The following is a 24,873-nucleotide window of genomic DNA, read 5'->3' as shown; positions in this document are numbered from 1 at the left end:
AGAAGAAACAATTAAATTCTGTAACAGTCTCACTGGAAAAAACCCTGAATATTACCGCTAATAACTCCAGATCATACAACGGAATAGAAACGAAATCGGATCACAAAACTGTAATAACCGACATAAGAATAAATATAAGGCATGAAAAGATTATCAGATCGACAAAATAAATTGTACATATATCGAAATTCTACAAACGATAATGTCAAAAAAGGCATTGAAAGGAAATTAAATACTGGCGAAAATGCATAACATCATAAAATATGTACAAAAGGAAAAGTTAGCCAAGACACTGAAAAATCTAGAGAATACAACCAATGACTCTAAGAAAATGTATGAAGCAGTTAAAGAACTTAAAGGCTAACAGCAAAAAAAATCCTTACTCATACAGACGGAATCTATAAAAATGCCGAACCGATTCCAATTGTTAAGCCAGGAAAAATGATAATTCCTTCACAACAGAAGAAATAAGGAAAGCTGCAAATAAAATGAAAAATAAAAAAAGTCCAGAATGTGACGAAATAACAGTCGAGCTATTAAAATACTCACCTAATGAAATAAATCAACACATTCCTTCAATCCACAATAAAACGGCTGAAACAGGCGATGAACCTAAAAAAAATGATACAAGGTATATTATGTGCATTACAAAAACTCGGTAAACCGAAAGGTCCACCTCAAAATTTAAGAGCTATCATCCTTCTTTCAGTTATACGAAACATACTTGTCATATGTTTAACCGAAAGAATTGGTATGGAACTAGATGAGAACATCCCCCCTGGCCAAGCAGCATACCGTAAAATCAGAAGTACAACTGAACATGTCTTTGCAGCTAAACTAGTAATAGATGGAACAATTACATCGAAAACCGAAAGCGTGCGCATAGTCATGTATGATATGAGCAAAGCTTTCGACTCAATCGTCAGAAAATCTTTGATCACTGATTTTTAAATGATACTTCAACCAGAAGGACTTCATCTTGTCTTTAAACTTATCCAAGTGGAATTAGCAGTAAAAATCGGAAATCATACCACTACATTCTTTAAAACAGACACCAGAGCCCCTCAAGGTTATTGTAGGTCAGCGAATGAGTTCAATTTCTACTTAGCCAAAACCTTGGAAAACAGACACGAAGATCATAACTATTGTAAATCAAGTAATGCAGTACCATACCACCTTCAAGAACATAACTACACTACCGTAAGACCAGGCAAACGTCACATTAATATAAATCTTGAATATGCTGACGAGTATGATAACATCTAATCGACTCGAAATTGAGAAGATGAAACAAGAACTACCAGCTAAACTTAAAAACAGAAATCTAATTATGAGTGCCGAAAAAACAGAAGATTATTACGTCAGTAGATCGAGCTATAACTGGAAAATATGCAAATTATAAGGCAGTTTTTTAGACGCGAACGAAGATATAACCAGACGTAAAGGTCTAGCAATTTATGCAATAAACAAAATTAAGGATATCCTAACAAATAAGAAAGTAGCGATAAAAATGAAAATGAAAACGTTCGATACATACGTCACGCCAATATTCTCTACAATGCAGAAATATGGACACTCAATAAGAAAAAAGAGCTTGAGATTGATGTATTTCAACGCAAACTTTTACGAACGAAAGTGTTGAATGTAAAATGGGCGGAAACAATTACAAACGACAAAGATGGTCAGGACATGTTATAAGGCTACTGGATAACACACCTGTCAAAATAGCCCTTGCCTATGCTGAAGGATGGTATAAAAGACCTATTTCGACATGGCTTTTTATAATGAAGAAATAACTCAGGGAAGAGCATGGCCTTTCCTGAAAAAAGGCATGCACATTTGCTTTAGACCGAGACGTATGGCAGAAATATATATAAAAAAAATTATATGCACGCATTATGTAAATTTATTTTAAGAAACAATGCTTCATGATGGTGATGATTGTTTCCATGATGTTTTAGGTAAAAGATATGCGAATATGGGACGCAGGGACAACCTCGTCCCCAGAGGTCTTCTACGCCGATAATGTTCTGGATGGGACGACTCAGTAAAATCCCTGGCCCAGACGGATCTTGACTGGATGCGTATTTTAAATAGAAACGAGGAGATGGTCAAAGATTGTTTGATCTTAAAACAAGGAAAAATAGTGCATGATATACTAAAATTTAAAATAGGGTTGCGAAGCATGTCGCAAGCTGCATGCAAAATTAAATACTTTGAACAATACTTTGTCCCTAGCGCTTCTTTTGTTTTTGTTCGATATATAACAGCGAGGCGCCTATATCTTGCGGAAATGCATTAAAACTGAATATCATAGGCGTAGAAGAGTTCTGCGGACGAGGTTGTGAAATGACCACTCTGCTGAACAATTCAAAAACTAAAGAGCGCCAGAAATAACCACAATATTGTCAGTGTTGATCGCCTTAAACCCAAGATTAATAAAGATTTTGAGAGCGAATAACCATGCAAAATTATCAGTTTACAAAGTTAAAAACCTTTAAATTGAAAACTTCGAGAGAATGCGCGAACATTTTGTCGAGATTTTCACTGTTTTAACCGGAAGATAATACACAGGACTTTCATAATAACAGACTTTCGCGTTACTTCGTGACATTTTGTTCCGCGGAAGAGAAGACCAGTAAAGTAGCTTGTGGTATTTTCACACAAGATTTCAGAATTTGTTATGAAAATATTTTCTTAAAGTCACGAAAACTCTGCCGAGAATCTGCTGCAATGAGTTTCGACAATTCGCGGGAAATAATCGAAACAAAAACAAACAATCTGCAGAATTCAATGTTTTTTTCAACAAAAACAATTTTTGAACTTTATCAACATTTTAAAACAGCTTCAAATGTGTGAGCTTTCACTTTCTTCCTTTTATCGTATGTATTGAAACATTACATCTCTCACTCTCTTTGTATGCAATCTAGAAAGAAAAAGAACACAAGTTTCTAAATACACTTAAGCCAGAGCTTTTGAGGGATGGTATTTAAAGCTATATTTCCAAACTTCAAATATATCATTTTGACCTAGACAAAAAAAATAGCTGATACCATTGCCACCATGCAGACCATATTATACAGTCCTATTGCCATTTTTGATATCGCATGTATACCAAGTAATATCATTAATTTTAATGCATACACGGATTTTAATGCATACGATTGGCCCGATCTTTTTATACCGCAATTCATACGTCTCGCTACTTGCGGTACCATTTTGCGTGACAAACAAACAGACCGACAGACATATATAGGTATTTTATCATAGATAAAAAACTTAGTGTATATTGCTTGTTAGGTGTACACGCTATCGTTTTTAGTATATTTGCAACAACATGAATCAGTGCTACAAGTCACAACAAATGGGTATAATATATAGAAACAACAGTATATAATTACTATGCAGACAACTAGTTATATGAACACATGAGCAAAATGGTGGAAAAAGAAACTGTAATTAATCTGTAACCAAACAATTAGTTGATAAGACTTATTACAAGGTATATAGTACAGACTAATTAGGGGGCACTCAGGGGAATAGAAGGTTTTTCACCTTAGTACGTATTCACTTAGATCATCCATAGTTCGCCTTTTTACATTTTGACGCCTCTAATAATTCTCTATTACTTCTGTTTCCTTGCACAGCTTTTTACAGAAAAAATTGACCAAAATTGATGAGTTCACCTTTTAAAACCAGCTAAAAGCCAATTTTGTTAATGGAGTATACCTGTCTAGTAAACTCGCCTTTTTGATGAGTTGTAAAATAATGTTTCCTCACAAAAATCCATGTTGGATTGGCAGTGGCATTACTATACATTTTTATTAACATTTCCCCCTAATAGTACATAATCAAAGCCAACAAAATCGCTGATGATCACTGACAAAATAGTCGAGAATCCCTTAAAATTCTTGAAGCTTTAGAAAATTTTCTTTTTATCGTTTTGTGTTGAATGAGGTAGTAGTGTCAACCAGTAAAGTTGTATTGTTAAAAAGGTATAAAATTAGCACGTCTAAGAAAACTTACGGTTTATCAAGAACTCAGACATGTTAAGCACATTTGAAGTTTCGATATATATCACACGTATATATTTATGCCGTAATAGTTTACATAACAACGCTTGCGTATGGTCTACCCTCAAAAAATTTAAACCTAGCCTTTTTTGAGGGTCAAGCATTTTAAATGTTTTAATTAGACCTATCTAAGTTACTTTAAGTATGAGAATTGCTTTTAGGTTTTCTGCACCTGCAAAAATGGCTTACCCCGTGTCTGTAAAAACACCTAAATGCAGGACTAACGATTACAGTAAGTGGAAGTAAAGGGCTTTGGTAGCTTGGGTAGCAATCGAATATGGCTCAGATGTGGCAAGTGTACCTAATCGGCTGAGGGGGCTTGGCTTATCCACCCGGTTTTGCGGTAGCAGTAGAGATATACTTTACATTGTTTTTTGGATTACTACTTGCTCAAATCTCCTCAAAATTAGTCGTTGGCCATCGATCGCGCTGCCTTCCCTTTCAATTATTTATGAGCGGTCATTTGCTCGTCAAGTATCAAGTAGGCGTAGAATTAAACAATTTGCAACAACCGCTAGATGCCGATGCGCGCGAGGCCTTGACTTTTCTCAATAACGCTTCTACTCCAAAGGTCCGCATTGGGGTACGTAAGCCTGCACCAGGGATGTCTCTATCAGCTACTTGAGATACTTTTGTTTCGGAATTCTTCTTCCTCGACGCCACACCCTCCGAACCCGTAACGCAGTTCCTTGATATTTTTTGTTTAAATTTGTTGTTTAGGCTTGGCAATCGTTTCGGTCCGTGTAGTTCAGCACCTAGCTGTGATAGAATTTTAAGTACTTGACATTATTGACAGCACAAACCAAAGGCAACTCAGAGTTTGGATGCTCATTTGGTAATCCACATGCGCGGTAGCGCAATACACAGCAAAAGTTATTTAAGTAGACCAAAGAGATGGGTATTCCGCATATTCACAAGCGATGTAGAATGAAATTCGTAGTCGAAAAATATGCCTGGAAATTTCACCTGATAGGAGGAACTCCTATAATGAATAACAACATCTTTTCCATGGGTTGGTACGTAACTAGTCTTTGGATTATATGGTGAATGTGCATCTTTTCCTGTAGAAGAAAGATGAAGCAACCATACATCACAAATATAGAAAACCCTACACTTTTTGACTAACATTTAGGTCAGTATACGAAAATTGGTTTGAAGTCGAACAGCATTAGATCTACTCAATCTATTGACGAACAATGAGGCCGATCCTAACAAAAGCATTACCCGCATCATCTTCATAAGCGAGCTATACAAAATCCAAAATTTCCGGGCCCATATTAACAAGAAATCGAACAACAAGGCTGTGGTCTGTGTACTTGACAAAGTTATATATAGACTTAGGGTAAAGATGGGCTAAGTGAGCTTATGGGTCTGCCTGTACCTGGTGGCGGCAAGTTTTGTGCCGCGGATAATTACGATGGCTGGTATGATACGAACAAACACCTTCAACTAAGATTTGCTTGCTATCAGTTGAATTCCGAGCACTGCTTCATGGATGGTAAAAAGTCAAAACTGACTTTTTTTTGACTAAAACTTTTTTCTCCGTTGCATTTCCCTTTTGTGTATGGATATTATATTTTGGATAGGGACTTTCCATATTCTTATAAATAAATACGGGCATGCCCAGACTCGCTGTTATTATTTGCGCATGCGCAGATGAGGTTTTTATGGGGTGGCTGTAGAAGGTGTTGAAAGCGCTGATTTATTAAATTTTCATAACCATGTAAGATACGCGCTGATGTGGTACTAGTAGTGGGTAATCACTGATGTTGTAGGAATGGGGTGATTGTTGCACGTAGAGTAGCAGCGCTGTGGACAACGACGTGTTCACCATGCTAACAAATATAGGTTATGTCGAGGACATACAAATTCCTATCCCTTTTTTACCAGACTCAAAGTTTCTCTTTTAAAGTGACATTACAACATAAAACTTTTAAAATCTTTTACATTAAGTTCTGGTTGGTTGCCCCTGTTTTTCTTCTTTACAGAGAATAAATTACTAAAAAAATGGGGTTTTAAATGTGAAGTTCTCTAAATTGTTGCCTTGCTTAATTTGCTTTGATTGCAAATAAGAAACTTCCTCTTGACCCCGTTTTGACGTCTAAGTTTTGTGGAATCTTTTAAAAAAAATCTGATAACATGAATATTTTTTTCCAATTTGGAACAGTTGCCAACTTGTTTGTGAAGAACGTTTTTACACCTCGATAAACTAGATGGACATTTACTGACTCTTTCTTGATAGCTTCAGCACTCTCTTGTATAAAAAAGAATTGGACTTACCTTTGGAATCGGACCTGTTTGATAAGCAGGAGGAGTACTATTTTCAGTTTTCAATGGAGGACATTTTGGCAGATGAACTGTTACAACAATAATCTTTTGCTGCATATTTATTTTCTCGTGCTTAAATTGTTAAAAACGTAGCACGAATCTAAGAACTTTAAAAAGAGGTGTTCGTGCAGTACAAGTACATTTGTTAATTTCCTATAATTAGGTAATAAGTTTTTACAATTATTTGTATGCAGTTTAACTGTTCAATCCCGGAAAAAATATTTGGGAAAAATGTGATAAAACAGCCAATTAGGCCTTCATTCCTCATTTTTTATGTCATAACTCCTTTTAACGGTCCCCCTTTCCCCCAAAGTCAATGTTGTTCCCCTCTAAGGTTCCTGGAGTACTTCTGCAAGAGTCAGCTATGCAAATACCATCTTCAACATTGACATTGGGGAAAAGGGGGAGCTGAAAATGAAATTCCCAATATATTTTTCCAGGGTTGTTGGTTCATTTTTTAAACCGTAGCAATTGCCTTCTTCAGGGTCATTAGGCGGAGTAAATTTCCTAACCAAATGTCAAAATTAGTCAAAAAGGGCAAGGAACGAGGTTAAAAATAATTTTGTTAACCTCGGAAACACCACGCGCCACCTATTTTTATTGATAACTTTCCCTTATATGCTTTAATGAGGCGTTATGTTCTGGAGTACCTACTTTATCTTTACATTTATCTCGCAAATGCTTTTACATGGTCTTTCAGTATTTTTTTTGCATTTGTTTTAACGAGGTTTTATTTAGTGCCAATTTTGCTTCGATATTTATCTCGCTTCTATTTCAACATGGTCCTATGCATTTCAGTGTCTATTTTGCCTTGGTATTTATCACGCCTTCTTTCTAACATAGCTGCAAATTTTAAACTTGGTTGACCATCGGTGCATTAAGAAAAGTCATCAAATTTACGCTTTCGAGCACGAAACAATTGAAAATAATTATTTTCGGGAATGGTAATTTGTATGTATTGCATATCACACTGGCTATTTGCTTATTTTATGGGCCTGATAATAATATTCATTGACTAGTAATACTGAGACTCTGGTCAGGTATACCAGCAGTTCCGTCAAATTTAGGATCGCCTTGGTTGAATGAACAAATTTAATATGATATGATGTAGGTCCTGGATTAATTTCTACATCTCCGCAGATTAACAGTAAGTATAAAACACAGACTAAAACAAAAAATACATCAATCTACCATCAACATACAAAACATGCTTGTTGTCAAAAAACAAATATACCTCAAATACATATGGCGACAAATATAGCTCAAATAAGTTGTTGTTGTGGCTGTTGCACATCCATATAGTTGTAATACAATTTTCCGAAAAAAAACTTTATCCCAACTGAAATAGAAACACCGAAAACAGCCAGCCCATCGTTAAAACTGGGCTAAGCGCCTAGCAGAGGTATATCTTGTCGCACATCCATATAGGCGTAAGACCCTTTTATCAAAAACTATATATATATCCTAATTTCGGATTAAATAAAAACACAGGAAACAGCCTGTGTACCGTTCCTTTCAGCATGATAGAAAAATGCGATTGAGCAATATTTTTATCTCACTAATTCGCGTACACTATTTACATATTTAGCTTTTTATAATTAACTAGTTGTTAACCCTTGAAAAATCCACGATGCGCTTGTCCTTTATATATTGTATTTCGTGGCTCTGCAGTACGACGTTTTTCTTGCAGACAGAGAGATAAAATATAGCTATATATAATATAACATATATAATATATAATATGTTACAATACATAATAATACAAAAATGCCTGCAATATCTAAACTTTCGACATAATAAAATCTTTGATATTTCAATAGTAATACGGTTTAAAACCATTGGAAAAATTTGACCACGTTTTGTGCAAAACTTTTGTCTTGCAGATTAATTTTTTTTTTTTAAAGAGGGAACTCTTTTTTGTCACAAAACTTTTTATGAAAAATCACGGAATTTAAATACGCAAAAGTTTTTTACTTACAAACCACGAAATTAAATCGTATTAAAAATAAATATATAGATTTGAATTAACGCCACATTCAATCGTAGTTTAATTTATGTGAAAAGGAAAAAGCATTATAAATACACCTTTATTGTTAATCAAATGCCTGTTTACAAATAAAAACTTCAGTTTCTTTCAAACCGCGATTTTTTTTGTTGCGAATTTTTCTGACACAAAGTTACCAAAATCCAAGCAGGTAATTTTACTTGACTTTATCTGATTGTACTCCAAACTTTGTTATTGAGAATAATATTAATAAATAAAATCCGATGTATACGTTTTGTTTTTATAAGTAACATGCTTTTGAGTTTAACTTAATGGTTATTATTTAATATATTCTAAAAAATTAGTGGCCACAACTCCTCAATATGATCTTTGTATTTTCCTCGCCTGCTTGTACGGTAGAGTCGGAATTGCATGTCACAGAGATTGGCATCGTTCGTTCGTCAGTAATAGCAATATCAGACGTTGTACACAGTTGTAACTCCAATATATTTTCTGAATTCAGGCAGCACGAAGATAAATATAATTTTTCTAACTTGTTAGTGTTTTCTTTACTTGCTTTCTTGATAGATTCTAACAAGTTTTTCATCGATTTTATGGTCATGTTACAATTGTCAGATATATGCAAACTCTTTAAATGAGTAATACACGGTTGGAGCTGATAAATACCATCATCGTCTAAGTTGCAGTCTGATAAACGCAAGTTTTCTAACTTGTTGGTGTTGTTTTTAACTGCATGTAAGATACATTCTGATATGTTTCTTGCCGAAACTAAATTACCAGAAATATTCAAATCCTTTAAAGCAGTAATGCAAGGTAATAACTGATTAATATGATCAATACCTAAGTCGCACCATTTTAAATCTAATGTTTCTAAATTGTTAGCGTTTTGTTTCACTGCTCGTATAATAGACTCCGATATGTATTTCATAGAAATTGGTGTTAATGGTGGCACATGGAAATTTTCATCAATCAGGAAACCTTTTAAACAAGGTATACACGGTTGTAGCTGTTTAATATGATCATCACCTACGCTGCAATCCGATAAATACAATACTTCCAACTTGTTAGTGTTCACTTTAACTGCTCGTAAAATAGATTCTGATATGTAGGTCATTGATGTTGGCGTCAAATTCCCAAAATTTTCTCTAATGTGTAAGAATTCCAAACTTGGTATGCACGGTTGTAATGCTTTAATATGATCATCACTTATATTGCAAGACCCAAGATGTAAAAATTTCAATGTGAAAGTATCTGCGTTAACTGTTTGCGCATTTGAAATGGGAGAGTTGTGTGTTGTTTTCGGTGCTATACAGTCACTTTGGAAAAGACATAACATATCTCTAGCCTTTACAAGTGTCTCTGAAAACTGAAGACTTTCTATTGTAATATAGGGAGAGAAAAAAAATTGTGATAAGTCGGACATTTCACTGGATGTGATTTGACGGTCCTTCGTTGCAAGAAGAATTTCCAATTTTGTTGAAATTGGTTTTTTAATTGTTTTTAAAAAAAATATTAAATGTGTTAAGGTGTGGTGAAAGTAAATGTTCATGAACACATTGTCTGAATGCCGACTATTTTTGTTAAAGAAATATTTCTTTACCGCATCGCTAACATCGCCATGATATTCATAAAACGCCTCTAAAAATAATTCTTTGTCCATGTATTCAAACAAGTATTCCACGGGTTTGTAGTTACTTGGTTCTTTTATATTGCGAACAAATTGTTTAAGATAATTTGGACCACAATAAGTATTTGCTATTATTCCATGCAATTCAGCAACCAAAGGCAGGCAATTGTTCATATTCCACAAAGAACAACTTAATGCGTCTAATGCACAATGGAAGATGTAAACAGCGCATAGAAATTCCTGTAAAATTAAATGCTTAAACTGGAAAAAATCTCCGTCTTCATTGCCTTCAACCTTTACAATTATACCGGATTGTTCGATTTCTTTTAAACAATCACCGTTTTCAAATTCAAACTCATCTTGAGTAAAATAGATCCTTTTCTCTTGAAGAGACCTGAAAGCAAATTTTGACGTTTCTATAATCATTTTCAAAACCTTCTTGTCTTGAGATATTTTAGCCAGCGTGTAATTCTTTCCTTTAAATTCTGTCATGTGGTCTCGCAAAAATACCAAGCAGGCTGCAATATTTAATTTCGTCATCGTATTTAGCTCTGTAAGTTTTTGTTCCGATGCGTACACATTGCATATTGTGTGCAAATAAACAGGTATGTGACACATTGTTTCAAGACTTTTAATTTCACTAAGTGATGTGTATAGAGATTGAATTTTTTCTTTATTTCCATTAAAGAAATTAACGATGTATATAGCGATATTGGTACGATTAAAGCCAGAAACTTCTATTAACTTTAGTGCCCTACTTTGCAAAAATATACCTTCAATTTTATTGAACGCTTGTGGTCGGCCACATACAATCACTTTGCTGTTAGGTAGCAATGACAGCTTGCGAGAAATTATATTGTATACAATAGAAGCTAATTTGTGGGAAGGATTCCCTGCTTCAAGCCCTTTCATGTCTTTAAGATATCGAAATTCGTCAATACCATCTACAATTATCAAAACTCTGCCACTGTTTTCAATTAATTCATCAAAAATCCATCATAAACGTTGGGGAAAAAGTGTCGCACCAATTCTTCCCAGCTAGAGATGTTGTTCAACGTGTTCAATTCACGACATGTAAATTTAAAAACAAAGTCAATATCTTTCATTATTGTCTCATTTGCCCACTGCAGAACAAAATTATCGACAAGTGAGGTCTTCCCCACGCCAGCAATACCTCTAATGAAAACACATTTGTCGTTTTCCTGCACAATGTCTTTTATATGAATTGTGTTTTTCCGTACAGAAGAAGTTTTAAGAAAATGTTCCTTATCACTATCAAATGTCTCGTTCCATGGACCTACTAGTAAATCTACGTATGCCTCATGTCGATCTTTGATTATATACTCTCTTCCAAAATTAGATTTAAATGCAGAGGGAATGTTCCAATTAGACAACTTTGCCTTGTAGTGCTGTCGTAGCGATCTAGAATATCTTGCTAATCCTATATGAAAATATAAAACACGTAAGAAGTTTTTTGCAAGATTATATATGCATGGAATTATTTAGGATTCTGCAATAAAAAATATAAGAATAGGGAGCATTCTAAAATGAAAAAAGAATAAAAATAAGCCTTATTAAAACTACTCTTTATATTGTCTTCAATTGAGATTTCGCACAAAGATTTAATATTTCATATATTTGTCTCTGGAAAAGCTATGTCGCATTGAATTCAGTTTCCAGATAAGCCGACAGAAACGTGTGGGTAATTTTGTAGATGACGTTCTGAGTGGTATGGAATTTTTTGGGATTTTGAAGTATGGGTGGACGGGGAGGAGGGGGACAAATGCTGCGATCTATAATATTTGAGTTGGAGATATGATATAAAATTTGTTGCACTTGTAGTATGGGGCAAGTTGGCATTATCATTTTCTTGCTGACACCAGCTATTTCTTTGTGACGTCATCAGGAATTTTAAAATCAGGGAATATATTATTACCTACCAAAATGACGTTTGAAAACCTTCTGGGAAAAATATTTACCTTCTAATCTGATTTTCTATTATTAGTATAGATGGTTTATAACATATTTTCTGCTTTTTGCACATAAAAGTAGGTAAGTACGGATAACATTTCAAAATATTCGATATATTTCATATAACGTATAAGAATCATGAAATTAAGGAAAAATGGATTTGACAGGTAGCAAAAACCTAGTCTGAAATGCCTGACTAACAAACATGAAACCTTTAAATTGAAATGCTTTTTTTATTATTAAGCTAGAAATTGTCTTTTTTTTCTTCAAAGGGTGTACTATGATAGTTTCGGCCAATGCCTAATAACTTGTGACGTCATCTGCAGGTAGATTTATTTTTTGGAAGAAGGTATTTTTTATAGAAGGAGTAGAGCAATTAAACGAAAGATAATATAATTTTAATTTGCCGAGGACACCTTACGTTCCCCTTTTCCACATTGAATAGGGTTTAAAAATTAAAAGCCTTTTTATTTAAGAACTTTTCAATGTTTCGCAACTTAGGCAAGACTTTTTTCTTTGGGATGTATTTTCAGGGTTCGATATTTGCATAATTCAATTAAATAGGTTTTCGCAAAATCAATTAAAAAACCTTACCATTGGCGAGATTTTATTCTCGACAAGCTTAAACTACTTAAAGTAATTGTTCTTAATTAAACATTTTTTGTAACTAAACCCTTACCGCAGTAAACACTTATTTGTACTGAGAATATGGAATGAGAATATACAGAAAATGATAGGTAATATATTGTTTAATTAAAACATCTTTATTTTTATTTATTTTTTTTAAATGTGAATTTTAAATGGGACCATTTAAAATATCGGGTTAATTTTGTGCGCTTAGTAGTGGTTCTATTTGTAATCCAAAAATTTGCATGGGGTTTAATAACGGGCTGGCAGTGAGATAGGAAGGTGCGGAGAATTATAGGTAGGAGGAAGGAGTCCAGTTAGATAGATGCAGGGATGAAGGAAGGTGAGGAAGAGGTAAGAAGGTGTCAAATAAATGCATTTTTGATACACTTATGTTGTGTTAAAAAATTTTATTACCATGAGTACAACAAGTTTTGATAGCTATTTTGTCAAGAATGTCTTGCCGTAGCATCTTCTCCAACTGATATTTTAATTCCAATATATTTCGTTGCCAGCTTGTTCGAAGCATTGCATCATTTTATTTTCATTAGATATTTCTTCGCTAAAATTTTTGTCAATTTTAAGATTTTTCACCAATATTTTCCAGTCAGCTCCAATCATTTGTGTGACAATGTTTAAAGCAGAAACACTGGTGAGCTAGTTATAATCAACTTCTTGTGCTAAAAATTACGTTATATATAGTGGGTAAATAAAGTGAGATAGTCTAAACGTCAAAAATGAGGAACTTTTGTGTGATAAATATATAGATGAAAGATATCTACAAAGATATGGATGTTAACTGCTAACATTACCATTTCTATTATACATATAATTTACACAAATGCCTCAAAAATATCTTTAAACTCCGTTGAATACCATTTTTATTAACAAGAGACGTGCAGCGAGAAAAGGGAACATCTATAAGTTCATCCAATTTGTTTAATTAAGATTTGTTTGCTTACCTTTGTACTGGCTTTTTATTTCGCATACTTGACCTTCCAAAGCTTCTGTGCGATTTTGCAAGTTTTGACTTTCTAAGTCTTCCATGCGAGTAGATAAACTTTGATGTTCCAAATCTTCTGTGCGAGTAGACAAATCTAAGCAGTTAAAAATACAAAGTAGTGTTAATGAAAATTTTGGAAAATATATCAAATGGACTTTAAAAATCTTTTGGCTTTCAACATTAGTGTCTTACACGAAAATTGAGTTGATGGTGGTTAAAAAGTTTCCGGGCATTGAAATGAAAAACAATACCTAAACCAACTCAAATATCTTTTTTCACATCTAAAGATAACTTAGAAAACTGAGAAAAAGTTTCCTAAATATCTGGTAGTCATAATATAAATTGACATAGAAATTTTATGTAGCTTCTAAATCAATCCTAAATCAAACATTTCAAATCTTTTTTGAGTCTAGTCAATTCTCTTCATTCTTCCAAATCTCTATAGAAGCAAATAAGAATATTGCACATAAAGCAAGTCGAGACAACAATAACTCTAAAATCTTTCTGGAGGTACTTTTTACCTTCCTAAAGCTAGTAAATATAATATTTGTAAGAAATACAAGCCTCTTATTGTGAATTTGTTTCTTCGTCGGAACAAACATTCGATTCTATTGTTATTCGTATATTTTGCAGACCATAGTTACTTTACCGCCAAAAACGGAAAGGGTTGTAATTTTAAAAATGAGAATAAGATCAATGGTAGGGAGCTTACCCAAAACAGCCTTAGTAATTGAATTAAAACAGATTTAGGTAAATATTCAAACGAAATAATAAAAATATGTAGTTAGTTACAGATTTACACGCATTAATTTTTGAAAATAAAATCAAAATTTTAAACACAGAAGCAAGAAATACAAACTTCATACCTTTTACATAATCTTTTAAATAAGAAATATCATCTTGCATTTGTAATATACTTATATGTGTCTGCTCAATATCTTCTCGAAAATTTTTATTCTCAAAGGAATTACTCCATATTTTACATCGCATGCGTTCTAACTTTTCTTCTAAATTGGTTACGTTTAAATTAGTCTGATTTTGATATGACATGTTTTTATTTCTTAATTGATCTATTTCTGCATCATGGTGGTTCAGCTTCACTTGGTTGCTTAAAACAAGTGCGCGAAGCAATAAGTTATTTTGAAGATCCAAACTCACTGTTTTTAAATCATTGACGTTAAACGGAGTGTTGTATTTAAGTCCATTAATTACAATGAGAAGCTCACTCCATTTAGTCGAAAAATCTGGATTCTTTAGGTCTGCAATATTAGGAAAGTGATTAAGGTAGTTACGTAAACTTTTTGCACGAATGCAAAATGCTCCCACAGATATGTCCATGACCGGTTGATTATTGTTTCGCCAATCCCCGTCATTTGGCTTGATAGATGTCAATGCTTCAATAAGGAGCATAATCAGTGTTATGTCAAAGAGATTAGAGTCTGTTTCATTTTTACCACCTGGAAATAGTAGTCTCCATTGCGGTTGTGTGATTACTCCTTTGCCCTTTAACCGTGCCAATAGAGATTTTTTTGAATTTAAAAAGTTGTACAAATCTTTCGGTTGGTTAGGTACTCCATTGTTGTGAAGTACATTCAACAGTGCGTCTCTAAGTGGTCCCAGTATAAACATGGCTAATCTAAGCCATAATTCACACGAATAAATGAATTTTTGCAAAGTCATATCTAAAAGGTAAAATCTATATCTAAATTTTTAACAATATTGATATATTTGTTGTACATGTTAATGCATCATATTCTCTTTTGATTGATTATTTTCTTGCAAAGAAGATTGATGGTTATGGCTAAAAAAAGGTTGCACTATTACAAAATATTCTTCTTGTTGAAGAATTAGCAAGTTATACAATAAAAATTAAAACTAACGTAAAAGTAAGATAAAAGATCATACAATAACAGGTATCCGCAGTACTTAAATACAAGAAATTGTACAAAATAATGACAAACAACACATAGATCAAAAACAAAACAAATAAGCAATTGAAACCGAATCAAATAATAGGTAAAGTAAAGTAAAGTTGGCAACGAGCTGTATGCCAGTGTTTCTTTGGCTTAAAGTTCTGTCTTCACAACCATTGCTACTATGGATTAACCAAAAGGAAGTTCCAGCCCTGCTTTAACTGATACAGACAAGGGTAAACCCCTTTGGCAGTTCGAAAAAATAGATCTAAAAAAACTTCTCTAAAAGGAGTTTGCTAGAAGTGTTATTTCAGGTGCTCTAAGGTGATTGACAAAGGAAGTCTATGTACTTTTCTTCTTTATACACAATTATAATAAATAAAAAGCCTTATAAAATGGACACGTATGGTGGCCAATGGATGCCATCTCGTTTTCGTCATTACTTTAATTTTATATTGAAACTCAATTCAAAGTCAAATGATAGTCAAAATGAATTTTGATTTGAAGTTGATGGTCCATAACACACTGGTTCAAAGGGATCGTCAAGGTACTCACAATTTATTTCCAGATATTATTGCATTGTGGTGATAACGCCAGTTTCTGTTCCCTTGGCGATGCAAATATATGCAGGGATGATGTTTGCTTTACATGCTCAAATACCATTTCCCAATCAATTCTGGTCTGTTTTTTTGTCTTTTGCAATATAGTTACCCTTCTTCTTTTCTCTTTACGATCTGGTCCACTGGTGAAAGATCGTAGGTCAGCCGCCTGTGCTCTTACTAGATCCAAGAGATGGTTCTTCGAACTTTTTGTTGCATAGCTCGATATCCTCGAAGTTCTCCAGACCCTTCCAACTCATGTTTGAGAACTTCTAGCACACTTTAAGCAGAGACCGTTGTATCCAAATAGTATATGATGCAGTGGCGTAATCTTCTATCAATTGCTCTTATGCTTCAATTAAAATGACCGAAGTTCCTCCGCATGTAGTTCAATATATCATGTCGATGTAAATTTGTGTAACAAGTTTTTTCAATGTTTTTAGGATTTATATAATTTTCCTACCCAGAAGAAGCCGCCATCTTTATTAATCAAATATAACATGCACCGAAAACACTTTTAATTTATACTGGTATGGCAGCGACGGGCCAATGTTGAAATCAAAATCAATTTAAATAAATGTAACTTTTACTTTTAAATTGAATTTAAACGAAGTAAGTTTATCAAAGTTTGATTTCAATTTTAATTTAAAATTAAAATTAAAATACTTTGCTTTGTTTATTTTTTTGCATGGCAGCCATGGACCATCATACACAAGCCACTCCAATTGCTTGTGTGATACACATTCTTTGAACGAACCATCTGCTTCTGACAAACCAATTTTACTAGATTTTAAAATATTTATAGAATTTTGTAACGAATTTTTTTAGTTAGCATTATAGTTTTTGCACAGTAAGGGTATTGTAACTTTAAAAAAGTATCTTGGGACCTTGTTAGTCTTCTAACAGGTGTTATTAACTTTTTTATGTTTAAGTGTTAAATGCTGATGCTGAGAAACTTTGTTGCGTGAATCTTAATAGTGAGCTCAATATTTTTTTTGATAGGCTGTATGGTTGGTCATCGCATCTTTTCGCGATGATGCCATCAATAAAACGGTAATATAGTTCTGACTGTTAGGTTCTTACGTAAAAAAGGTTCTTATTTGAGTAAATAACAGAAGGATCAGGCATGCTGCTTGTAATGAATTATTTCAGTGGAAAGATTTTTTTTACAAAAAACGTAGAAATTTTTCTTAAATTAATTTTACCTTATAAAATAAAGTAAGTAAACAAACAGGCTCTGTATAGCCAGGACAATACGTGTTTTCTAATGACATTAAAAGCGATTTAAAAAGTTAATATCGTATCAAATATAATGGCATAAAGGCAACTCGGAAAGGGAGCTGAAGGGATTCAATTGAAACAGCTTTTGACCAATACGTAGCTCAATTTCTAATAAATCAAGCAAGTGTTTACTTAATAACAAAGTTATACACTAACGTTCATGTGCTGTTTATGTTGTTTGGAAGTTACAAAATTAACAGTAAAAAGACTGCAAACAATAATAGACAATTAAGCTTAAAGGCGCGTAATCACCCTTTTTAAAAAAAATAACATATACATTTTATTTATTCATTTCAAAGTTCAGACGGAGTTATGCCTTTCCTGAAAATTTGAGGTTATAAAACTTACTTGAAATGGAAATAATGGTAGTTTAATATCTTAAATTTATTGTTGTTTTTTTCTAGCCGCCATATTTAACGATCTTGTTGTTCTCTTATGCCCGTCTAATAAGCGGGCCGTTGCAAAATGTTTGTGTGAAACTGTAGGTAAACAAACGAACTTAACTTTAAATGAGCACTGAGATGGAGTTTGATAATATCGCTATTACGGCAGGCTCCGTTCACGCCGTATTTTTGGCTTGCTTTTTCTTTGTAAAACATGGCATAAAAAATGGAAAGAAATTTTATCCCAGGAGTTTCTATTGGAAAGACACAGAAGAAAAAAATAATTTTCTCTTTATTCTATTTGCCATTGCTTTTGGAGACCAGAGACAAAACGAAAAGTAAGAAGAAATCACATCATTGTCTCGTGGTTATTAATTATGATAATTAATGTTTATCACCCTTCGTCTTTTTTTATTAGCATGACCGAGATTATTGCAATTATGAGCAAAAACACCCAACGGGGGAGAAGGCACATTGTGATAGCTAAAGATAGTTGAAGCACTATGGAGATAATTAAATTTAGAGCATGGAAGGGAAAATTCTTAAAATTTAGGTATTCTAATTTTCTAGATCTGACAATGTCTCCATAAGGAAACGACTAACTGTTTGAACAAAGGAAAATAATCAAAAAGTAAGACAGCTAGCGAGGCGAAGCTGTCTTCAGAAACAACAAGAAGAGGTCGGTGTTGAAGAGAAGTCTGATTTCAGTAAGTTAAAACGTTTAAATAATAAAGAATAACACAGAAACTTGGATTGATTTATCTGATTTATCATGTTCGGAACTTTGTTGATACATTTTTAAAAGCATTACGATGGAAACTCCCTCATTCATTATTTTTTCTGTAATGGCATGAATCCAGCAGCCATGTGGTCGATTTTGCCGTGCGTTTATTATCGCATGATTCGTGCAACGAAATGTAATGGCGGTTCTGTAGGCGAAGAGAAATTGGGGTGAGTATTGCCATTTCTATGAAACATTTGAACATATTCTGGTTGTCAGTTTTCAATAAAATTTTCAGGATAATGTTTTCTCATATATATCTTTCAATTTTTACAATAAAATAGGTGCCTCAAAAACAGTTGCCTACAGGGTGATTACGCGCCTTTAATTAAATCAACATACAGAATAGGTAACTATACCTTATTTATAACATGAATATCATAAAACGGATAACCATTTAGACAAAAAATACAAAGTGTTTGGTAAACTGAAGTATGTTTCGAATGGTGATGGATTTTGCAAGGCTTTATATATTTCGTAACAGCCTTTACGGTACAAAACCTCTACGAAGGAGACAATCCAAAGCTACAAAGTGTAATTTATAAATACACTAATGTGATTATTACTGATGGCAACACAAACCGCAGAGAAGGTTATTGACGTCCATAAAATTTGTTTAACTTACGATGGCTGAGAGCATTGTTTTCCTATACAATGTAAATATTTGTTAAAAATGCGAGTTCAAATATAATGTTAGAAAAATGATATGTGTTGATAAATTGCAACGGTTCGTCCTATCTTTCTCCAAATAACAAGCTTTCTTGTATTGAATACTTGAAACAAAAAATATTTTACATAGTAAAAGAAAAGGATTAGGGAACAAAATTGGACAAAAAAGCGAACGAACGAACCACAAACAAACACACACACACAAAAAGCTACAACGAAACGAAACAAAAAGAAAAAGCAATTTAAAAAGTGGTCGAAATTATTTTTTTCATTTAACTAGAATAATCTGAAAAAAATAATAAAACGTAAAAGGTCCGATGGTCTTCTCATTGAGCTTGCCTTTATAAAACAAAACAAAAAAATAGTAGCAAAATTAATAAAATAATATTTTTAAGATTTATTATCACGTAATAAGACACAACTGATACATAAGTAATAATGAGTGAAAAGAGATATTGTTTTAGGGAAAAAAAAAAGATTTTGAGTAGCGTTTTCTTATGATCACAGAAAATAGGAAACCATAAAATATCAAACACAAACGAGGGAATATTTTTATTTTTAAGCTGATAACCTTACTTACTCGGAAATCAAAGACAGACATTTCTGTGTATTAGTAAATTTGATGGTTTATAAATACTAGACGTTAAACTAGACCTGTTACAGCAAGTATGATCAGTTGGAAATTATGCATATTCTTCAGGTGTTAGGTATGAGGATTAGGGTTCAGGATAATCTTATTATGCATAATTCTCGAATTTAATACAATCCCCATAACATGCATATAAATAAAACAATCTTACCTTCTTTTTGAGATTGTCTTACCGGTTTATAGCGTCCAATCTAAACCGCTACAACATTTGTTTACTGAATTTTCAAAAAAACTCTTTTGACCCAGTTTAATAATAACTAATTACAGCCGTTATTTCTCAATTGCATTTATATTCTTTGAGTTGATTTTTTGTGATGTGAGGTGACTTTTTGCGTAACAGTATTAGATGTCTTCGTTACAAATCGAAAATTCTAAATGAAATAACATGCAACGGCTTTTGCAGATGTTCATGAAACTTGATTCTTGTTATATTACAGACACTGTGTTATTGGTTGCTAAGTGAGTGGATATAAACAAAGGTTTCAGATGATTAAAACAACGTTATATTAACCACACTCTCCGCTGAACAGCCTTGATTCATGCGGAGCAGAAGAATTCATTTTACACCTGTCTCTTTACAGAGGAGTGTAATGCTCTCGTCGGTTTCCGTCCTGTTTATTAACGTTTGTCCGCCCGTACAATTTTATGTTTTGCGTAGTGCCCCGCGATCCAAGGAAAAAAAAATCGTTTCCTGCCTTCATTATTTACGAAATTATCACGCAGGGAAAGTAGGTCATGCAAACGACTAGAAACGATATTTATCGTATACTTAACTGTAGAAATCATAAAGAAACATTTGAACCTTGATGCAACAGAAGTAATGCGGGTTTTATTCTTAGAAGCTAAGAAGATAGAAAGAGAGAAAAGATGAAACTGAAAATATTCTATGCATTGAGCGCGGTGCTAAAGCAGGTGCTTTATTCAGCTTGTGATTTTGAATCTAGCGCTGTGAATTTCTAACAAAGTAATAATTAAGAAACACATTCTCTCATGTTTCGGATATTTATACTTAGGTCTCCACCTCAGTGTTGAATCCCTAATTTTATGTAGTATATACCAAGCTTAAATGCTTTGGACATATTGTAGGAGAACCCACTTTTATGTTAATTATACTGAGAGCATTTTCCAGTTTGATTATGTAAACTATTTATTTGGTAGTTCTTTTCACATCTCCCTAACAAACACAAGGAGAACGTCGATGTGAGATCATTGCACGAAGACGATTACTTTTATTGTAATCGCCTCCTACTCCAGGATAAATAACACCGTGCTCTGTAATAGCCGAACTTTCTTATGCTTTTTTCGGTTGGGAAAACCTTTCAGATTGCTACTCAATGACGACGTAAGCAATTACTAACATAATTTTCTATTTAACAATGTTTAGACGGAATATTAAATATTAAACTATTGTTGTTTGTTGCGTCATTCTTGTTTTGGAAGATGTCTTTTGCTTTTAAATTGATTAGATAGTGTCTTGTTTCGTCGAGTTCGACATATAAAAGGAAGAAAACAATTGTTAAGTACTAAAGTTAACAACTTGTTGCGCGAGAGAAAGAACAGTATTTAACTGTTTAATATATATTAAACGCGCTCTAAACAGCGCATGCGCGTAATTTACGCACTTATTGCAGTGCAGAATCCGAAAAGAAATTTTGTTTCCCGATATCCTCAAAATCAGGAAACATCGTAGTACTTATGTTCCGTATATACCTAAAATTCGTTATTTGTTTGTACTAATGGGCTTTTGAATAAACGCACGGAACTTATTTCTAAATGCCGCCACAGGAATAAATTCCTTATTGAAAGTGTAAAGTAACGTTTTGTGTATTCCATACTCTAATGCTCTAGAGAATATCTTTAATATACTTATATCTTGTATAATGTACAAACAATGTATTAGCAGTTTACAAATTGTAGTGGAACATTAAACTCAGAGTAACTGCAAACTTCGTGTTTTAATTTCTATATACAAGATATTCAAATATTTTTAAATGTTCTAATATGCGCTTAAACATCAAATTTACAATTGAGTCAAGCAAATTAGAAGATAAAAATCAAATCATTATTTTCCTTGGCGTAAAAGTAATACTTACTAAAGATAAGGAAATCTAACCGATATATACTATAAACCGTCTAATAGTCCAGAATATCTTAACTATAAAAGTGATCACCCAAAGCATGTTAAAGATAACATTCCTTATAATCTAGCCAAGAGAATAGTACACGGCTGTTTCAGAGCGGAAACTAAGACTGCGCATGTGTAAATAATTACGGCCACGTTGAGGCGATGGCGGGTTTCGAACAAATTGCCAAGTCCCTTGAGTTAATAAAGTCTTATATTTTGAGCTGCTTAATTCCAACCCTGATAATTCGAACATTTCGCTAATTCAAACAATTTTTTTAGTCCCAAAGCTACATTATGCTAGTTAATTCGAACTTTTGTGTATCAAAAAGTTGGAAAAGTCCATGGCAGAGTGATAATATACGTGTACGTGTACGCAGTGTGTGTGTGTGTGTGTGTTTGATTTCCAAAACCGAACGTTTTTTAAAACGTTTTTTTAAAATACTTAAGAATCAAATGAAATGTTTTGTATTCAGCTGTTTGTATTTTCGTTTGCTATTCACGTTTAAAGATGTTAATTGCTGGAAAACGCAAATACAACCACAAAAGTTTGCGTGAAAAATGTCAGGCCTTAAAGGATTTGCAAAAAGGAATGAGTAATAAAGATGTAGCATCAAAATATGATGAACATGAAATATGAAAAACACTTTGTCAACATGGGTCAAGAATAAAGAAAAACTTTTGGATGCGCTAGAAAAAGGAACCAATTTAAATCGACAAAAGTTGAGAACAGGTGACTTTGAATTAGTAGACAAGGCTGTTTTAAATTGGTTTCAAAATGTCCCAATATCAGCAGCCATGCTTCAAGAGAAACCAATTGTATTCGTTAAAGAATTAAACGTTGAAAATTTTCAGGCATCTGATGGTTGGCTACGACGTTGGAGGGAAAGAAACCACATATCTTTCAAGACCATATCAGGAGAATCGAAATCAGTTACACCAGACATGGTTAATGATGGTGGGAAACCTTTCTCCCCACACTTTTGTCAAACTACGAGCTTCAAAACATTTATAATGCTGATGAATTTGGACTTTTTTACCAATGCCTTCCAAATAAAACGTATCAACTTAAATCTGAAAAATGCTCCGGTGGGTAGTTAAGTAAAATACGCATTACTGGCTTGGCAGCAGCCAATGCTATTGGAGAAAAACTACCGATGTTTGTCATTGGCAAGTCTAAAAAGCCACGGTGCTTCAAGATCATCAGATTTTTACCATGCCGCTAAAGAAATCAGGGTAAGAGTTGGATGGATAGTGTTTTTTAAAGAGTGGGTTAGAAAGATGGATAGGAAATTTGCTTATAAAGGCAGAAAAATCGCATTACTCATTGATAATTGCCCTGCCCACTCGGATATTGAAAATCTGAAAGCAATCAAGTTGTTTTTTTTCCGCCAAACACCATTTTTCAGACCCAACCAATGGATCAGGGTGTAATTCGCTCTCTTAAAGCGATCTATCGTAAGAACGTGGTTTGTAACATTATCAGATGTGTCGAGTGAAATAAATTGCCTCCAAAAATTTCTTTGCTACAAGGAATGCAAATGCTTGTTACAGCCTGGGATGCAGTGACAACAAAGACAGTTGGTAACTGCTTCCGGAAGTCTAAAAAAAAATAATTTATAAAGAGGTGGCAAGTCACCGCAATGATGAACTCAACCTGTTAGGTCTTTGGAAACAAGCTAGAGGTTGTACTCCTCTAGAGAATATGCCTCTAAAAGCACAATTCTCCCTTTTTACAAGGAATTAAAAAAAATATAAAAAAAATAAAATAAAAAGGACACAACACATTTGAAAAGATGAACAGAACTTTACCCAAGGGCAGGTAGGTTTCGACCCATATTTCTGAACCTAAGTACCCTGGATGTCTAGCTGGGTCACCTCGAAGAGGTCCGCGGACGGTCATCAGCAGAAATTAGACATCCCTATCTTCCTAAAATTAACTTTGACCACTTTCTGTTCAACTGTGCTATTCTTTGTTTTTAACTCAGGTAATAAGTGGAGTCGTTACTCTCCAAAGACAAGATCATGTGTGATCAAACCCCCCTGCTAATATTTTTTTTATTTTTTATTTATTTATTTTTTTTATCTGGGGTAATAAGTGGAGTTGTCACTCTCCGAAGACAAGACCTAGTATGATCAAACCCCCTTGCTAACTTAATTTTTATTTGATTTTGTTTTATTTTTGACTGGTGTAATAAGTGGAGTCGTCACTCTCCAAAGACAAGACTGAGTGTAGTCAAGCCCCCTTGCTGACTCATTCCGGTTAAAGTATTCTTATCTCAGCTCTTCTAAAAAGAAATCATCACAGAAAATTACTGCTCTATCGCTGCAATGTATCCACCTGTGTACCATTTGGTCGAAGGCTATGGTTGTGTAGTGACCATTATTTAAGTTGCCGCAATGGTTGATAATAGCCCTTAATTGAAAATATTTACGAAATTTCACTTCTCCATCTACGGTTAAAGGTATGGAAAGGGTACCAAGGTAAGCAGTAATACGAGAGGCAATTTTTGACACAAGGCCGTTGGCACTGGCAAAATGTTTTAGCTGTAAAATGAGACGGGAACCGCACGACACTACCTCTTTTCAACTGGAGCAGTTTGATGAGCGTTGCAAACATGGCAGAAGTAGGCATTGGTGTCTGACAACTCCTCGCTTTCGAAGAAATTATCTAAGGAAGATTGTAACGTAGGGTGCAGAGAAATTTGGATGCATGGTGCTATAACTTCTGAGGAGCTGGTAATATGACATGAATTGCAAGTGGTTGATGTCTTGATGCCAATACTAAAGATGATTTTCGCGTGCCATTTTTCTTTTTTTAATTTTTGGTTTTAATTGGCTT

The 24,873-nt window shown here is 33.7% G+C and overlaps 2 protein-coding genes across 2 annotated transcripts; both read right to left on the bottom strand.

Moving 5' to 3' along the window:
- Positions 1-8,380: 8,380 nt before the first annotated feature.
- Positions 8,381-13,183, bottom strand: LOC130647588 (uncharacterized). Its single transcript, XM_057453503.1, has 2 exons — positions 13,049-13,183; positions 8,381-11,474 (listed from the first exon to the last, which is right to left on the bottom strand). The coding sequence occupies exon 2, from the start codon at positions 10,943-10,945 to the stop codon at positions 8,747-8,749; it is 2,199 nt and encodes a 732-aa protein (XP_057309486.1). The 5' UTR covers positions 10,946-11,474; positions 13,049-13,183; the 3' UTR covers positions 8,381-8,746.
- Positions 13,184-13,188: 5 nt separating this feature from the next.
- LOC130647589 (uncharacterized) lies at positions 13,189-15,619 on the bottom strand. Its single transcript, XM_057453504.1, has 3 exons — positions 14,501-15,619; positions 13,594-13,728; positions 13,189-13,311 (listed from the first exon to the last, which is right to left on the bottom strand). The coding sequence occupies exons 1-3, from the start codon at positions 15,312-15,314 to the stop codon at positions 13,289-13,291; spliced, it is 972 nt and encodes a 323-aa protein (XP_057309487.1). The 5' UTR covers positions 15,315-15,619; the 3' UTR covers positions 13,189-13,288.
- Between the last annotated feature and the right edge of the window lie 9,254 nt (positions 15,620-24,873).

Source organism: Hydractinia symbiolongicarpus, chromosome 6 (genome assembly GCF_029227915.1).
Source record: "Hydractinia symbiolongicarpus strain clone_291-10 chromosome 6, HSymV2.1, whole genome shotgun sequence".
NCBI lineage: Eukaryota > Metazoa > Cnidaria > Hydrozoa > Anthoathecata > Hydractiniidae > Hydractinia > Hydractinia symbiolongicarpus.
This window is presented reverse-complemented; position numbering and strand designations above follow the sequence as displayed.

Excerpts from the sequence above, each read along its gene's own strand:
- LOC130647589 (XM_057453504.1), bottom strand. The coding sequence starts at position 15,314 with ATGACTTTGCAAAAATTCATTTATTCGTGTGAATTATGGCTTAGATTA. Across the intron at positions 13,729-14,500 it reads TTTAAAAGATTATGTAAAAG|ATTTGTCTACTCGCACAGAA; the intron begins GTATGAAGTTTG and ends TTAACTGCTTAG. Across the intron at positions 13,312-13,593 it reads AATAAAAAGCCAGTACAAAG|CACAAGAAGTTGATTATAAC; the intron begins GTAAGCAAACAA and ends CGTAATTTTTAG.
- LOC130647588 (XM_057453503.1), bottom strand. The coding sequence starts at position 10,945 with ATGAAAGGGCTTGAAGCAGGGAATCCTTCCCACAAATTAGCTTCTATT.